Here is a 17,915-nt window from a genome sequence, read left to right as displayed (position 1 = left end):
ATGTAATCAAATCCTTTGTGTTTTCAAATTGTGACTGTTGCTTTTCAACCTCCCACTATGCACTTCCATGAACATTCCAACTCCAACCTCCATATAATCCCCTAGATCTCCCTTTAGCCTCCCAAGGCTAACCAAACTAATCTTACCCAAGCCTGTCCTCCCATGCCATGTGCTTCTGTCTTCCGAAACATCTTGGTAGCTCTCCACCAGACTTACTTTATTCTGTCAATCTTTTTCATCTAGGTTGATCCAAAACTGCATATCTTGCTCCACCATCAGTTTCTGGAGTACAGAACAGAAGGAAAAAAAACCTTCCTCTCCCTTGACCTGATGACTACCCTCTTGCTAATACAGCAACAGGTTGTCTAGAGAGGCTTGTGGAGTCTTCATCCTTCAAGATACTGAAATCCCAAATGGATATGGTCTTTGACAAGCTGGCTCCAAGTGGCCTGCTTGAGCAGGGCAGTGGACACAACTAGAGGTGCCCTCCAACTTAGACATCTTTGCTGCAAGGGCACACTGCTAACTCCTGTTCATCTTGTCATCCATATGGACACCCAAATCTTTTTTTCCATAGATGCTTGTTCGGCAGTCACACTTCCATTCCAGATGAAAGACTGACTTGCACTCTCCACGATACTTGTACTCTCCATGATACTTCAAGAGTAAACAAGAATGATTACAGACAAAAGCATGCACATTTTAAACTAGTCTCTGCTTCAGTTCCAGAGCTTCAAAGATGGAATGAGCTCAGAACCAACTAGCAAGAGAAAATATCCAACATTTTCCTTCCATACACCTCTTCTTGAAAATTCAAAATCCTTTATCTCCAGCCTATCCCTAAGAGATTTTGCAGAGTCCTATGACACTATGAGTACATTTATGGCCTGCAATTTTAAGAAAATTTAAAGAAAAATACTGCTATAGAATTAGCAAATAGAATCACAGAATCATAGAATATCCTGAGTTGGAAGGGACCCTTAAGGATCATCAAGTCCAACTCTTGACACCGCACAGGTCTACCCAAAAGTTCAGACCATGTGACTAAGTGCACAGTCCAATCTCTTCTTAAATTCAGACAGGCTCGGTGCAGTGACCACTTCCCTGGGGAGCCTGTTCCAGTGATAGCTGGAATAGCTATCACTATAGCAGAAATAGCACCAATTAGGTTACTAATACCAAAAAAAAAAGTTAATCTACAGGCAAAATTTATAGAAAACAACAGCATAATACCCTCTGATGAGGGGAAGCTTAATGTCTGACTACATTTCCCTTACTCCTCCTCCTAGATTCTGCACTGAGATGACCTAATTTTAGTTAGAACACATTCATATTTGACTTCTTCCAAAGCATGAAGTCCAAAGCAAAAGTGGAAGCCTGAACATTCTTGTCTTCTTCCACTTGATTCCAAAATCACTCACCCTTTCGTGACATTTTTAAACCCTATAACAGGCTTAATCCTATAAATCAGGTCTACTTCTCATGGTAAGTAACTAACAATAGAAATACGATAAAATACTTCAATTCTTAGGAGTCATTAATTCAGCATACATTTCAAGTCTTCATTCTGTCTGCTACGATAGTATTAAACTCCAACTGCCAACTACAAAAATGGCTATCAAGACACAAGACAAAACAGTAGAATTAGATATATTCCAGAAATAATGGTACTGTGGCAACAGAAATCCAAATTCCTAGAAATAAGAGGAAATTCATTTGGAGGCTTTCTGAGGAATTTGCTCATGTCATTATTAGCAAAGGTGTCTACTGAAGGTATGATGAAAGCTGAAGTCTGGAGCTCTTCTTGTACATACCATAACTAAGAATAAAGATCAAGCCCCAAAACAAGTATCAGACCAATACTACAAATCCATGGTACTTCAGAAATAATGTTCACTTCTGTTTGCAAACTAGAACTTATTACGGTCTCCTTTCTTGAACCTTCCAGTTGCAGGAATATCTTAATGAAGCTATTAGTGCCTAAGATCTAGGCACCTGCATTACTAGCTTTTATTCGCCACTGAGAAGAGCAGTATGGCCTCTTTCACGTTCCTTCAAAAGGACGAAGGACACATCTGCAGCCTAAGAGCATTCTTGCTACAATCTCTCCCATACAAAGACCAGTTGATTAAGAACATGAGACCAGCTGATTGCTACAATGCTATACAGCAGCCCAAAGATCTGTTTAGAGCTGGAGGAAGTCCCTTGCAATTCAACTTATACAGTCCACATAAGAGACCTGTACATACTTCTCGATCCAGGCAAAAGCTTCTCTCCACTATCTTTACAGAGTAACAGTTTAGAATTAGAAATAAGATAAAAATAGGGAAAACTTCCAGAAAATATTCACTGACAGACACACAGACAACCTGTGTTCAAACAGAAAGGTAAATGAGAAAGAAAATGGAAAATTTCTGGAAGTAGAAAAGCAGAGGTATTCACTACATGGAATTCTACAGTAACGAAGATGCACTAGAAAGGCAATCAAGCAAGCAGCAGCTAAACTGTTTCAGATTTATTTGAAAGAAGGATGGTCCAGATGGATCCAGAAGCAACACACGTCTAAGAAAAGAACCAGATGTCAGCAGAATCTGTAACAGCAAAGAAAGAAGAAACCATATTATTTATTGAGCCTTCTGAAATACCACACCCATACCGTCTCTAACCCGAAGAATAAACTCTTCCCTGCTCCAACTTAAGGTTAAGATTAGTGATGCGTCAAAAGCATTTGCCCATGTCTTAAGAGCAAAGGCTCTTAATAGCTGCTTTTGTGGTTCTTGAACACCAAGTAATTGGTGTTTCAGCTGAACTACACAAACAACCAAATCATTAACACGTCCACTAACTTTCCTCTGGCATCTCCAACTTCCAGTGCTCCCTCTTCTTGCCAGTTTCATTCCCACTCCCCAGACATTTATCTTCATGAATTTAAGGAAGGAAGAGATTAAGAATCCCTTCTTCCCTTACCTCATAAAGGTTACTCTAACTATATAAAACTTTTTCCTTCCGTTTCATGTTTATTTTGCCTTTTGTTTTTTCCCCTCTACCTCCAATCATTCGAGGTGCAGCAGTGCACTGACGTGGTTACATCTATGTCAACTCCAATACCTACTCATATCCCCTCCTTGCTTCCTCTTCATAACCACTTCCTGTGCTCCCATACAGATTACACCTCACAATTATGCCTTAAGTATTTTTCTTCAGAAGTACATGGCTGTTTTAACATTTCTGATGAACCTACCTCATTCTATCTACTAAAATAGGAGTGAGACAGAATGGGAATATCCCTAACAGTTACTACTAACAACTCTGGTGCTTCAGTAGCCTGGTTATATAGTTGTAAGGGTTTGTTTATTTTTTTAATTGGAGAGCAACAGGTTCTACATGTGGGGAAAAAAAAAAAAAAAAGCAGAAATGGTAAAATAAATGGTTCCAGAAACTCAAGTAAATAAGATTTACTTATTTCTAGAGGGATTTGGTTTGCATCTGAGACACGAGAAACTGGAGGTATAAATATTAAGAGGCTTCAAAGAGAAACCTCACCCCATACAGATCAAGAATGAAAGGAAGTGGACTGTCTTAGTCTGGTACTAAGACATAGTACGTGAAGTAAGACAGCAGTAGTTTACTACATGAGGAAGAAGTTCTGTTATCAAATCACAGTTCAGTTGAACTGGCTGAAACCTCAACACTGTCTCTTTGGAGAGACCAGAAATAAAAATTTAAATTGAAATATTAGAAATACTGACTTTTTTTTTTTTTTTTTTTTTTTAAAGAGGCTGCTCAGACCTCACAGTTACTGCTTTTATCAGCTGTGTTTATTGAAACACAGACACTTGCAAAGAGTTTAAAAAGCAGTAACTACTGCAGGAAGCAGGAGATTTCATAGCTAATTGTACTACCAAAAAAAAAAGAAAATAGGACAGATTCATCTTAATAACAAGAGCACAGGGAAAGAACAGACACTGCATGGGACAAGTTAAAAACCCTGAACACTTCCACTGAAGCATCATGCAATAAGACATTCTAGCACAGCATTCTGTATGAATTTATACTAGTAGATAAGATACTTCTTGTGAGAGTAAATCCAAGCTCTATAAATAGTAACCCTAAATTGCAGAACTCACATGCATGTCATCGTATACAACAAAGGTTCCTAAACCTCTGCACCCAGGCAAAAACGCAATTTCACAAAAGAAATTGCTAAGCAAGGAGTAGAATGTGAAACATCACATTTGAGTCACAGCTGCCTATGTTGGGCTTTTTCTATTGCCTGTCTGTGAGCAAAGAGTTTGTAGGGATGGCATAGCCTTGTTAGTCTTGAAGGACATTCAAGGAGTCTTCATCTAATCAAGGAAGACAACCAAATGGCCTTTTTCATAGAATAATTAGAATCACAGAATTATTAAAGTTGGAAGAAACCTCCAAGATCATCTGGTCCAACCATCCCCCTACCACCAACATCACCCACTAAACCATGTCCCCAGGCACCACGTCCAACCTTTCCTTGAACACCCCCAGGGACAGTGATGCCACCACTTTTTTTTTTTTTTTTTTTTTTTTTTTTAAGTGCAGAAGGAAAATTAACACTAGATGAAAAGACACTGCAGCATCCTCTCCAACCAGGAAAATACCCATTTGGTTTGCATTCACCTGGTATTCAACTTCATTCCAAAACTATTAAGAAATCATTAAAGGGAAGGAGCTCTAGCCGTTTCTTTTTTGACGGCACATGAAGACCATTGCTTTTAAGAAGAACCCAAAGGAATCAAGGTCAAGGACATTCTAGCAATTATTTTGTTGAGGAATCAAAAAAGACAAAAAAGGTGAAGCATAAAAAAAAAAATTCAACTAGTCAAGTGTTAAACACGTTTCATGCCAGAATCAAGAAAACTGTGGACTGATCAGGCCAGTAGGCAAAACAGTTCAAAGACTTATCTATAGAAGAAGACACAACCAGACTCAGCCTTATCTTAGTTGAAGAGCTGAAAATTAAAACTTATGGCTGGTAGCACAAGTCAAGTCACATTCACTTGATCCTTCAAACAAGGTTGTCAGGAATGTACCCAGCTCATTGTACCCAACCAGGGTACAACAAACATCGTAACTGCCTTGAAAAGGAAATCGGCTAGTTTTGTGGATATGGAAAATATCCAATATTAAGTGGAGCAAAAACTTTGAAATGATGGTTGTAGCTGCTTTGGATAATATCTTCATGGCAGGCATACATGGGGTTTCTTTCAATTTGTTGCATATATACTGTTTTTTTATGTGTAAATTCTCATTTTAATTATGAGATGCCTACACAAAGAAATCAAAATATTCTAGGATTTCCAAAATTACATAGGCAATATGGTATGTGACAAAGACATGACTACCTAATTCACCTCTAGAGTTGTGTTTTCTTTACTTCTTTTATTCAGCATCATTCTTCAAGTCCTTCTTGCCCCCTTAGATGTGAAGATTTCGAACTGCCGTGCAATAGGTAAAGAATTTACAATCTAGAAGTAGTAGTCACCTTCAGGTTTAAAAATACCTACTTCTTGTATGAATTTTCTTCTGATATCTTTTTATCTGAACTGTCACAATGACTTTGGTTTTGGAGGAAGGTTTTAATGTTATTTTCTCATTTTTTAAGAGCTTCATTTGCACTTAGCTGTCTTGATGAATGGCTGTTGTACTATCAGGATAACTAATTTTTTTCTTCAGAGGCTACGCCTATGTAGATTTTTTTTCTTAAATTCTAACAATTTATTAGTCTATTTATCTTTCATAAGTTTCTTTTACTATGACAAATTTAAGCTCTGTAATTGTATCAGTTGTAGATAAGAACGAACAACCATTAGGAAAGCAGAACACAGGACATAATATTCAGGATCATTTGTCTCAGTTTTAGAGCAGGTTCTGAAAATAGTCCATAGAAAGCTATGTGCATCCATCACTTTCAAGTGTGACTTAGGCACTTCAGAAGAAGGCCTACTCCCCATGCACACCCATATCCCATAACACTTGCTTATTTCCCTGCCTCCCACCAATGCAGTCTAGAGCAGAGGAAAGAAACCCTTCATCAACAGTGGATTATTTGCGCTCGGTGGCCATTCCAAGAGCCACAGTAATTTTTATTGTGCACAATTTTCATTTCTCATTCCAGGAAGAAAAAATGTCCATGATAAGTTAATGAAAATTAATTGTTCAAATCAGCGTAATATTTATTTAAAAAATACGGATGAAGTATATAGATAGGTACAAGTAATAAAAATCAGTTTTCATTTATTACTTACTACTACAAATGTATAGTGATAAGCTTATGACATTTACAAAATAAACTGCTTAATACAAAGCTCGTACCAGTAAGACCTATTTATTTTACAATTTTTTGTAAGAAAACATTTGCTAAAACTGTTATGTCACACATGGTAATCAGTTGCACAACACAATGTTGTAATCAAATGACACATCAACTTTTCCTGTATTATTGGCTCCCGTGTGTTTATTTCAGCATGTAAAGTCTCCCGTATTGTCTCCTTCACTAGTTCTCCTTTAACAGCCAGATCTGAATCAAAGATTTCCAAGAAAACATTGTTACTACTGAATAAAGCAACCTGTGATTTACCAATTGTTGCCCAATGATTTACCAGTGACATTTTCCAAAGTCTAAACTTCTTTTCAAAAATAGAATTCCTTGAATATGTTCGGTTCAAAAACCTTAATGAAAATGCAAGTTCAAATCTGAATAAATCTTGCTAGACAACTAGTTACTCTGAAATAATTGTACCCTGAGCAACTTTGACACCTACAACAACATACACTAAAAAAGCTCCTAATTTTATAGTTCTCTTAATATCAAAAATACTCCCCAAACCCACAGAACTCCAGGAACATTTGAAATCTGCCAGCTATGAATTACATTTAATCACCAGTCCAAACTAGATGCCCATGAGCACTAGAGTTAAGCTTCTCACAGCCTATTACAGTTCCCCAGTACCAAATATTTCCAAAAAACTTGTTTGAATAAAAACTGCAAACTGCTATCAGAACTGAATACACCAAAACAATGCATGTTTCTCAATTTGAAAGGTTCTCTTAAGGATCCGCACAATAATGTACAACATCCACTTACTATTTATGAAGATTTCCTGGTACTGCAAACTGCTCCTCTCCCCCAAATCAAACTAGCATATACAACTTGCTACCCATACCTTTCTCAAGTACATATCTAAACACAAAATACAGAAATATCTAAACAAATAGAGTACAGTCTGTAATGAGAGTTAAGTACAGATTTATCATTCAACCTCTCAAAATTCCATGTTCATTTCTTAATTCCATATGCAGTGCATGTTATACTGGTTGTGTGGGAATGTCTCAAGTTCAAAGTTAATCTCATGCCTTTTTGTTTCTTCGAGAGACAGTATTCAACGTTTCTTCAAGTCTTGCCATGGCTTCTGGGCATGCCTATGTTTTTAGTATCTTGGAAACCTATCCTGTCCCTTTTGGTTTCGCTGTGACAAAAGAACAACGCTTAAGTTATGTTTTCAGTTACGCTATTTACATATGCACGTTTCCAGAATTGCTCTTTGCACATTGCATATACACAAGAACAGCCAACCCCAAAAGTAGCAAAACTGAATGTCCAAAGAGAAAAAACAAACAAAAATAATGTTAACATTAAGAAACTTATATAAACATTCAGTGCTGGGCTCCCTTTTTCTCTTAAGTCATTGGTTTCTCAAAAATGGAAAGAGATGAAGGAAGAACCCAAAGCAATATTCAGCACTGGGGCAACAAAAAAAAAAAAAAAGCAAGGAAATTCCTTGCTAGTAAAATAGTGATTTTGCATTTCATAACACTATCCCTGAAAACTCAAAGCAATGTGGACCAAACAATAAAACTAACAAAATCCCCAAATTGCTCATTTCCCAAAACATTTAACATTTCACAACTATGAAATTGTTATCATAGCATAAATACTGTGATTAATGTTTAAACCTTCCAACCAGCATTAGGAATGAATAGTACTATGTAAAGTGCATCACTACCCGCCATCAGATTCTTGATTTGGAACCATTTTGAACCACAACGAGTATTAGTATCTTAACAATGTTAAGAATAAATAGAACCCAAACCAAGTAAAGAACACAAAAACACAAAATTTAAGACATGAAAGAATGAAAGTAACTATCATTTTCAAAATCATATGCTGTACAGTGAAAAGACATAGTACAGGTACATAGGCAACGTGTAAGCATATTCTCACAGCAATGTCCTACCTACACATCCTGTGTATGTTTGGATGTTTTAATTGTGTAAAAGTGAGCTTCTAAATCCAAAAAAGTTATCACTTATGAACCAGTAAACTTGTGTGTCAGTCTTGATTTTACCATACTCCTAAATGATGTACCCATTACAAATGATGCACCCATTAAAAAAAAGAAATTATTAACAGAAATGTTAATTGCAATGATATTTGGTTCATAACCAATAAGTATTGTTATTACAGTAACAACAACAAAAAAAAAACAATCATAAAAGGCCCATTTGGGTTAGTTTGCCCACACTTGCATTAACGCCATATTTTTAGAAGTCTTTGTTACTTAAGACTTCTAATAAAGAATAAAACCACATTATGAGTAAGAGGATAAATTTAAAGAGTATTAATGCTTATTTAATTTATAGATTAAGAAATAATTACCTGCTTGTATTCACCAACGCAGTTCTGACAGCAGAATCTCTTCTGCTGACCATCAATAGTAAGAATATTGTTTCCAGCTCCTTTACTGGGTAAATACTCCCCACAATGCTCACAGCAATTCATTATTAAACCATTTGCCATCCTGTATCTATTGAAGCAGTGGTCACTGCACAGCTTATGAGTCATATTTTTAAAGCTAACTTCATGACGAATCTGAAAAATAAGAATAAAAGCATTCCATCACCACAAAAATACCAACTTGCCTAAGACTACTAGAGAAGTCAAAAATCTTGCATTCAAACACAAAACTATATAAAAAACACCAGCCATTTTACTAGCTGAGTAATTCAAGGACAAATCATGTAGTATAGAAATTTCTTCTGTTTCCAAAGTTATAAGCAAAATCTTGGACCCATTTGTTCTTGCAGCCTAGAAGCCAAGAACACAGGGAAGGATGTAATAATTGGGTACTAGAACAGAAGGTCAATTTATGCAACTGTACAAAATAAACATGCAAAGACTGTCCAGACACACACATACCAAAAAATGTGTACATTAGCCTGAACTATAGTGTCCCCAGTAATGGCATCAAGAGGAAATACATTAATGAGAATTTAGAATGAAGTATATGGTATGCATCTCAAAATGTTGGTGTAATATTTCAAAACATACAGTAAAAACTAATTATGTAAATTGTGACTTTTTAATGGTAATTTTTCTGCTCAGGAGATCCATGTTATAATTACAAGAAGCAATGCTCAACAAAATTCTTGACAGTAGCTACAAAAATATCAGCAAAGGCACTTTCTTAGAAGTCTAATAAAGTCAACAAGAGTAATTTTTCTCTCTTAAATCATTTCTTTCTTTATTTGCTCTTCATGTATATTAAGCCTATCTCAGTGTACATAAAATGCTGCATCATTTTAAATTTCCTTTTTTTTTCAGTTCTCTTAGAATATTTATAAACCAAGATTATTCTATTTTCATTAAGGAGAACAAGATGGAAAAAACAAAATCAACCAGACCTCAGTTAGTTTACCACAGATAGTGCATCTTGATTTATTCAAAGCTCCTTTTGAGGGATTCTGTTTATCTTCATAGAATGATAGACACGATGTACTGCAAAACTCCTGGAAAGACTCACTTGAATCAACTTGAGCAACAATGGTACCTTTCATTGTTGTTATATCTCTGAAATAGAAAAAAACATCTAGAGTGTATGTGTATAATTATATATTTAAACAAGAACACTTTACAGCTTGTAACATGCATTCTTCCTTTAAATGCTTGTATTTCATATTTCAAAACAGCTTTGTGGGTGTAGAATTGTTAGTCACATGTCAAACACTAAGTTTAATAAATTTTTCTATGACTAATGTCAGCACTCCAAATACAATGTTTCCTGTATAAAAACATATTCCCCTCCACCCCCCACCTGGTGTTATTTATTTATTTTTTTTATTACATCATTCTAGAACTAGGTAACTAATGCATCATTGAGCTTGCCACAACTGGTACTTAATCTTAAACCAAAAATGAATATGGTGAATTTAAACTAGCTCTTTGGCAACTTCACACAAAAGCTGTTCTTAAATTTCATACAAGAAATTCAGAGCTACATATAATAGAGAAGGTTGTTTTCTCGTATTTATAAATGTAATCAAAATTATTAGAACTACACCACTATAAAACCTAGTTTTATCACTATTTTAAATGTTAACACCATTAATGTCCCAAAGCACCTTAACAGTTAACATAGCTGCCCACGAAGAATTAGGATATAAGCAACCTAATGCATAAAACCTGACAAGTAACAACCAATAAAATTAATTAGAAGTAGAGCAAATCCTCTTCTTTTTCCACTGAAGTGGAAACTTTAACTTTCCTGATCAAACTTTCTAAACTTCTCTGATCTTCAACTGAGTGCTGCACACAGAGGAAACTGAAGATAGCTACCACCACACTCATCAGTCAGCCCTTGGATTCAGGTCTTCCAAATTTGTAAGACCATCTCACTGGTGGTTTCACTCAATCCCAAACTATCATAGGCCGTAAATTAAAAGCACTAAGGAGAAGAAATAGAAGTCTCCCTGTCTGCCTATTAAGTAAATAAATAGTCAACATCCAGGAAGTGCTATTAGACAGAATAAATAAAAAACTGATTGGACAACTCTGGCTCTTCACTGATATTATGATCGATCATCAGCTGGAAAAGACATCTCCCAGACACTCATACATCGGAGCTCTGAAACTAGGATGAGTGGGAAAATGCTGTATGGTCCCTAAACAGGAGGAAATTCTTCAGATGGTGGTGAGGCCCTGGCACAGGCTGCCCAGGGAAGCTGTGGATGCCCCATCCCTGGAGGTGCTCAAGGCCAGGCTGGATGGGGCTTTGGGCAGCCTGGTCTGGTGTGAGGTGTCCCTGCCCACGGCAGGGGGTTGGGACTGGGTGACCTTTAAGGTCCCTTCCAAACAAAGTCATTTGATGACTCTACAAAAATAAACTTGTACCACCCCTGTATATTATTAACATTTGCAAGCCTGTATCCCATCAAAGGAAAGTCAGCAGATTTTGGCTTGCCTTTTGGCAAGATAGAAGGGATTTAGGCTTGGGACTGCTATCATTTCTGATCTGCAAAACAAAGGCAGAGCTCCTGCCCTGAGCAGCTTACAGTTTCTGGCTGGATTCCATAAGGACTTACAAACACTTGTAATTTTCAAAGCGTAGGAGTCTAAGGTCAAAAAGAAGTAACAAAGTCAATAAAATTTGAGTTTTATAAACACTAAGGAGAATGCCAGGCATTTCTTACACTTTTCTTCTTACTAACATTCCTATGCTATTTATCTAGTTTCAAAAGGGTTTATTTCTATAGAGTGTTATTTTAAAAAAGATTTACAATAAAAAATGTAGAAGCTTTATTTCCGATGACAGTGTGTATCTATATATCTATTTTTTCTTCAAGTTATCTTAAGCTTCACATTTTCCACTTACTCTACACATTTGAAGATAAAATTGAGCATTACCTCTGAAAGTCACCTGTGACATACCAACTACTATCATTGCTCCAGTCTACATTCCACATCTCCTACATTTTGCTAGAGTTGCCATATTCTTTCACTAAACTGCAATCTGATAATACCATTTCTGCATTAGTAGGAAAGGAACGCAAACGCAAATTCAGAACAGAGTACCTGGTTTGCTACAATGGGCTAGCAAAAACTCAGCAATAAAGCAAAAAAGCTGGGTAAGATTGGCCTTCATAATAAAGCCATACTAGTGAGGAACCATTTAGTTCATGTTCCATCTTCCATCTATGAGCAGCTGAATGCTAATGGAAGAGTGAAGATCAACATCACCTCAAAAACAGTCTGAAGATGACTTCACAGATGTTCTCTAGAAATCAAACACTATACAAACTATTTTATAAGCAATGAAGCTAGAAATACTTTCTCATCATTTTCATTTGTATGTATCCACTTAAAACTCACTGGCAAGCACATCCAAAGACACAGTTATAAGAAAAGCATTGATTTATCCATAAGCTTTCAAGATTTCAGTCAGAAAAAAAAATATTAATCTTCATCTTCACATATGATACAGCTAGTGGAGCATTTACCATGCCAGATCACTTCTAATAAAAAGAAACAGGCATACAAACTGACAGAAAGAGTACAGAGTGCTCTTAACTAGCACTACAGAGGTAAAGGGTTGAGGGAATTTGAGGTTTTATGCATGTTTAAGAAGAGCTAACATGGTAGATTTGAGATATTTACAGTGTACCAAGGTAAGAAAATGCAGGATATAAATACTTTCTATAGTTTAATTTTACCGAGTCTCAAGAGAAAGAAAAAAAAGAGAGATCTGGATACAAGCCATTCATCCACCTCATTGCATATTAATGTAAAACTTTTACTAGCTTAAATCTGTGATTAAGCAGAAATAATCCTCTCCAAAACATGCATTAATAAAGGCAGTCCTTAGCGCAAGGTATTTTTTTTTTGGTTCAGTAAGAATTCATCATCTAATTAGTGTCAGTGCAGGGTGTATTAGACTGAGGGACTTTTCTGGAAAAAAAAAAAACACTCACACACAAGAAAACCAAATACCTCAGTTATCAGTATGCCGAAAAAAACAAGATAGCATAGCTAGTTTGTACACCTAACACTATAAGAGTGATATCATGGAAGGTATTTCTTTGGCAATTTTAAGTTTTGGAAATAATGAAAAATTACAAGTCAAACCTACCCAATAATTCAGAGTAAGCCTCTTAAAAGTATGCTTATTTCTCTTCTACTATCTGCTCAAGTTATTTTCAACTTCCAATGCTGCCATAGTTGCACCTATTCTATGGGACAAGCCCAAAGCACCTCTTCCCTCCAGACTACCAACAGTGGAAGAACTCCCATGAGCTCCAGCTGCTTTCAGTTCCTACTCCATTTTAGATGTCTTGATTTTATATCTTTTGCTATCAAAATGAAAGCTTTTTATGTTAACATAAGGTCCACTTTTTAAATGAAGAATACTGTATCTAAGGAATCTATCTTGGCATGGTATACAACTAGACACCTCGTCTTAAAAAAAGATATGCAATTTTCGGATTTTACCTTTCATAGAAAATCTGCCCTACTCTGAACTTGAGCACTGATAGACTTGTTTTGTTACAGTGTACACAGTGAATTCATTTCCAAACATTAAACTGACACTATATAAAGCACTTGAATAGACAGATTTTATATCATTAATAGAGCGATTCTCATAAATGCATGAGAATCTCAAGTATTACTGGATTTAGCTGCTAATATGAAACAAAATAAAAAAATCCCTTACTTTCTGCACATAACACAAAGTTTCTTTGGAGTGGGTTTGTGTGAGAATGATGAGAGGCAGGTAGTAGAACAAAAAAGGTGAGCTGATCCTTTCCGCTGATACGCAGTCTGTCCCTTTTGTAAAGGCTTTTTGCAGTTTGCACATGTGACTTTAACCTGTTTAGAAGGCTGCTGCTGAGCAGAAGGCTGGAAAATCTGTTTAGGAAGTGATGCTACTGGTGACAAAGAATCCACACCTGGTTGCTTCTGATTCCTAGGGAATGAAGCTGACTGGGATATCCAAGAATCTTCAGGTGAAAAAAAAAAAAAAAAAAAAAAAAAGAAAGAAAGGTTAAGTGAACAAACATGTACATTATATATAGAGAGAATAATATCCATAGATTTTTTTCTTATTGGAACTGACAACAGAAGATAAACAGTATTTTAGAATTTGAAGTTTAAAATAAAATGCACTTTCATTGTACCACTCTCCACTGTTGCAGAAAGCTTCAGAACACCCATTAAGTCTCAGGATGGTCCCATTCTACACCTTGAAGCAGGTTTTGAAGACCTCAATTCACTTGCACTGTGTTTGCAAACTGGTAATTGTATCTCCAGACAAACAAAACTGCAATTACCAACTGCAATTAAAAAGAGAGACCAACAGAGAACATGGAATTTCAAAACCAACGTTTGAGATACAAACTTTTCAAATGTATCTATAAAACCATGAAACGTTAGGAATTTCATTAGTTATTTTGTACTAAAGCAAGCTTTTAGCAACTGATGTGTTTAGCCTCAGGTATAAGTCCTAGATTTGGGGTTCCCCCCTACTTGTCTTTTAGTCTTGTCTCCAGACAAGAGAACTGTGCTGCAAAGCCAAGCAGAGTGGGTCCACATCTGGGATCTGCATCTACGTCACTGGTTATTTCAGGAGTTTGTTTTTAACCTTTTCAATGCAGTGAGTACCACTTAATCTACGAGATGGCAAAGTCGTGACTGTTTCACATCTTCCTCAGAAGAAACCAATGCACCTAAAAAATGAGTCTACATTACATTCACAATTCCATGTCCTTTTGCTCCAGACCTGATTAGCCCTCTACTTGCATTTTTGTACAATAGACTACTACGGAACCATGTCACATTTAGCCAATCTTTTATGGCATAACATTTTGCAGAACAACTTGCATAACAAGAACTTAAGTAAAATTTGCTATTGAAAAAGCAATGCATCTAGAAACATCACATGCGTCTGTTAGATTACATGTTCAATAACCTGGTTTGGACCAGAAAATACAGTTCTAATGAAAAAGAAAACAAACAATACAGCCCTTCAATAAAATCGAATTTCTAGGCTTTTTGTTGGAAATGTAAACTTTCATTTTAAATAATTGCCACCACAATTCAGGAACTTTTAGCTTCTGAAGGATGCCAAGAGTGATACATTATGTAAGAATGAAAGAAAACCTGAATAAAAACTTCTTTCCACTACAACAAACCATTTCACACATTTCCAAAAGCATGTATCAGCTATCCCAAGTACCATCAAAGCACTTGGGACTTACCTTTCAAGCCTGTTACTCCAAACATTTACAATAATATTTCACAACTGCATACTATTTCACCTCATAGCTACAACTGTATTTGGTAGTAGTTGTGCTACTATTTTTAAGTTTACACTGAATTTACTGTAAATAAATGTAGATAAATAAAAAGTCTGAAGCCTTTAATGTCCTACTGCAGCAACTACTTTAATGTCCTACTTCAGTATGTTCCTGCAATGTTATTAAACTAGTATTGACAATGAAATAACAAAAATTATTTCAAATCCTACAACTTCAGACAACAAAACCTTAACCTACAGACTCTAGTAACTGCCCATAGCTTGTAATTAAGGGACATTATCTCAGTCCGTAATCATTCATTAAACTGTATGAGAAGGTGTCTTCTATTTTTTGAAGTATTTTTTTCACAAAGGGTTTTATTAAAGTTATTTTACTGCATAGCTTTAAAAAAATTGCGACAAACTTTCAAGAACTCATTACAGCAACAAGCAGACATTCTTGAACAAGTGGAAGATCACTTCCCAGCGTGACTTTGCAGCTGTCAAGGCTGTCTTATTTCTCAGACAGGTAATACAAGTTGGAAATCAACTTGTTGCAATGCTTGAGGGTAAAGAGAAGGGGCTACAACAAAGAGGTGGGGAGAAGAGGGAACGGAAAGAGAACAAAACACATTCCTCTTTAAACCATTAAACATGTTTACTTTTTAAAGCACAAGTCTTTACACTGACTATCTAAGTTATGCTAGCACAGTGCTCAAGGTAAAATTCACCTGAGTGCGCTCTTCAAATTTTTCTATACTGTTACGTGAACTACCTCAGACAGCTGATTATATCCTGACAGCACCTTAATACCTCACAATATTTTCAGATCCTCCTCATAGAAAGAGGTTTCAGGTGGGAGCACGTAGTTTGTATCTCCTCTATCAGGAACACGTAGCATGTGCTGTAAAATTACATGTGCTTGTAGTTCTAGTAAGCACTCAACTTCCACTCACCAAAACATAAGCTTGCTAGGCCCATTTGGGTTTGAAACTTTTAATCATGATTTCCTAGTACCTCTTTAAGATGATTTTAGTATTTGCTTATTATCTTACCCTTCAAAAGGCCTCCCCTAGTTGACATCTTGTTGCATTCCTCCTTCCACAAGCATGTCACAAGAACAGGTATCTTATTGCTTTCTCTTTTCTTACTTTCACTTTTTCCATATCACTCCTTCATACGTAACATTTTTGTCTTGTGACTTTTCCTCACGTTTCATTTTAACCACGTTTCCTCCTCCACTTTGCATGCTCTACAAAAGACCTCTAAAATCTTTCATGTCCTTGAACTGAGAAGCGTCACACTTCCCTACCTGATTCCTGATCAGTTTCCATGCCCCATTGCCCTTATGTCTTCATCCTTCAGGTTTCTATCTGCAGCTCTCTCCTCTAATGGTCACGTTTATGAGACCGTACAGTTTCATGTTCAATTTCTTAACTATAATGGCTGTTCAGGGTGTTCCCATTCTTCTTCATTTGTTCCTGCTCTAAATTGCAATAAAATTACTCCTTACCCTCACTCACACCCAATACGTTCATCTGTAGAGCCATCTTGAAAGAAAAAAGGCTCAATGAAATGCCTTTAAATTTCTATTTATTTATTTATTTTAGAAAGCAGAAGAAACTCTATCGGCACAACTTGGGGCAGGGGTGAAGGGGAAAGTAGTTACAAAGCTTTGTAGAGGTACGCAGCTCTTGAAACATACTCAACTACCTCTGCACTGGTTCAGATAAGGATGATTCTAAACTGCAGCCCTCAACTTGCTGTGTTGGTTCTGTTTCTGGAGCAGTTTTGATCCACAAAAACAAAGTTCTGTTTCTCTGAATGGAATCCAAATTTCATCCTAGAAGGATATGAAATATATACTATAGTCTTTACTGGGGACATTAGGATCCGAATTAACGTGTGGGACACAAAGTTCTCTGTTATTTACCTACCTCTTCTCACATAGTGGAGGCACTTAGCTCAGGGAAACAGACTAACACTAATCCAGAAGAAATCTTCCAAACAACCTATAGTGCATTTGTCACCACATACAGTGTTTTTTTGAGGACCCTCATTAGCAATAAATTTGATCTACTATTTTTCTAATATGTAGATGTCACATGTCCTTGTTCCTTTGCTAATAAGGATCAGGAAAAATAATGCTCTTGGTTTTCATCTTCAAGACTTCAAATCCTCCATACAGGAAGCAAACAAAAATCACAAAATCACAGAATGGCTGAGGTTGGAAGAGACCTCAGGAGCCCATCTCGTGCCACCCCTGCCCAGGCAGGGACACCCAGAGCAGGCTGCCCAGGCCCACGTCCAGGCGGCTTTTGGGGATCCCCAAGGAGGAGACCCCACAGCCTCTCTGGGCAGCCTGTGCCAGGGCTCCGTCACCCGCCCAGCACAGCAGTGCTGCCTGGTGCTCAGAGGGAGCCTCCTGGGTGCCCGGCTGTGCCCATGGCCTCCTGTCCTGGCACTGGGCACCACTGAGCAGAGCCTGGCTCCGGCCTCTCTGCACCCTCCTGTCAGGGATTTGCACACATTGATACTTCTGCTGACAAGCACACACTCAGTCCCTAGAAGAAAAGAAGGCAACTTCTGGGAAAAAAAAATAAAATTGAAATACGTATCTTGAAAATCTTTCCTGTACATGTCTGTAAGTATGTAAAAACTGTAAATGCTCCAAACCTACCATTTTCCAGGCTTTTTCTTGAATAAAAGCCATTCCTACTATAGCTGTCTTCCCTCTTCTCTCCTTTTTTTCCATGTTCCTGGTCATTTTTCTCATTTCTCTCGCGCGTTGCATTTTTCTCCTTCCTTTTTACC

At 36.8% G+C, this 17,915-nt stretch overlaps 1 protein-coding gene across 8 annotated transcripts in view; it reads right to left on the bottom strand.

Moving 5' to 3' along the window:
• The window catches only part of ZMYM2 (zinc finger MYM-type containing 2), a 90,702-nt gene that overhangs the window by 49,242 nt on the left and 23,545 nt on the right, over positions 1 to 17,915 (bottom strand). For all 8 annotated transcript variants that reach the window (XM_084503522.1, XM_084503528.1, XM_084503526.1 and 5 more), the window contains 3 exons: positions 13,521 to 13,806; positions 9,718 to 9,883; positions 8,693 to 8,905 (listed from right to left, as the gene is read on the bottom strand). In XM_084503522.1, coding sequence (XP_084359648.1) covers positions 8,693 to 8,905; positions 9,718 to 9,883; positions 13,521 to 13,806 — 665 coding nt within the window. The remainder of the gene's footprint in view (positions 1 to 8,692; positions 8,906 to 9,717; positions 9,884 to 13,520; positions 13,807 to 17,915) is intronic.

Source organism: Aythya ferina (genome assembly GCF_964211825.1).
Source record: "Aythya ferina genome assembly, chromosome: 1".
Classification (NCBI taxonomy): domain Eukaryota; kingdom Metazoa; phylum Chordata; class Aves; order Anseriformes; family Anatidae; genus Aythya; species Aythya ferina.
Note: the sequence above shows the minus strand (reverse complement) of the source record. Positions and strands in the feature narration are given on the sequence as shown.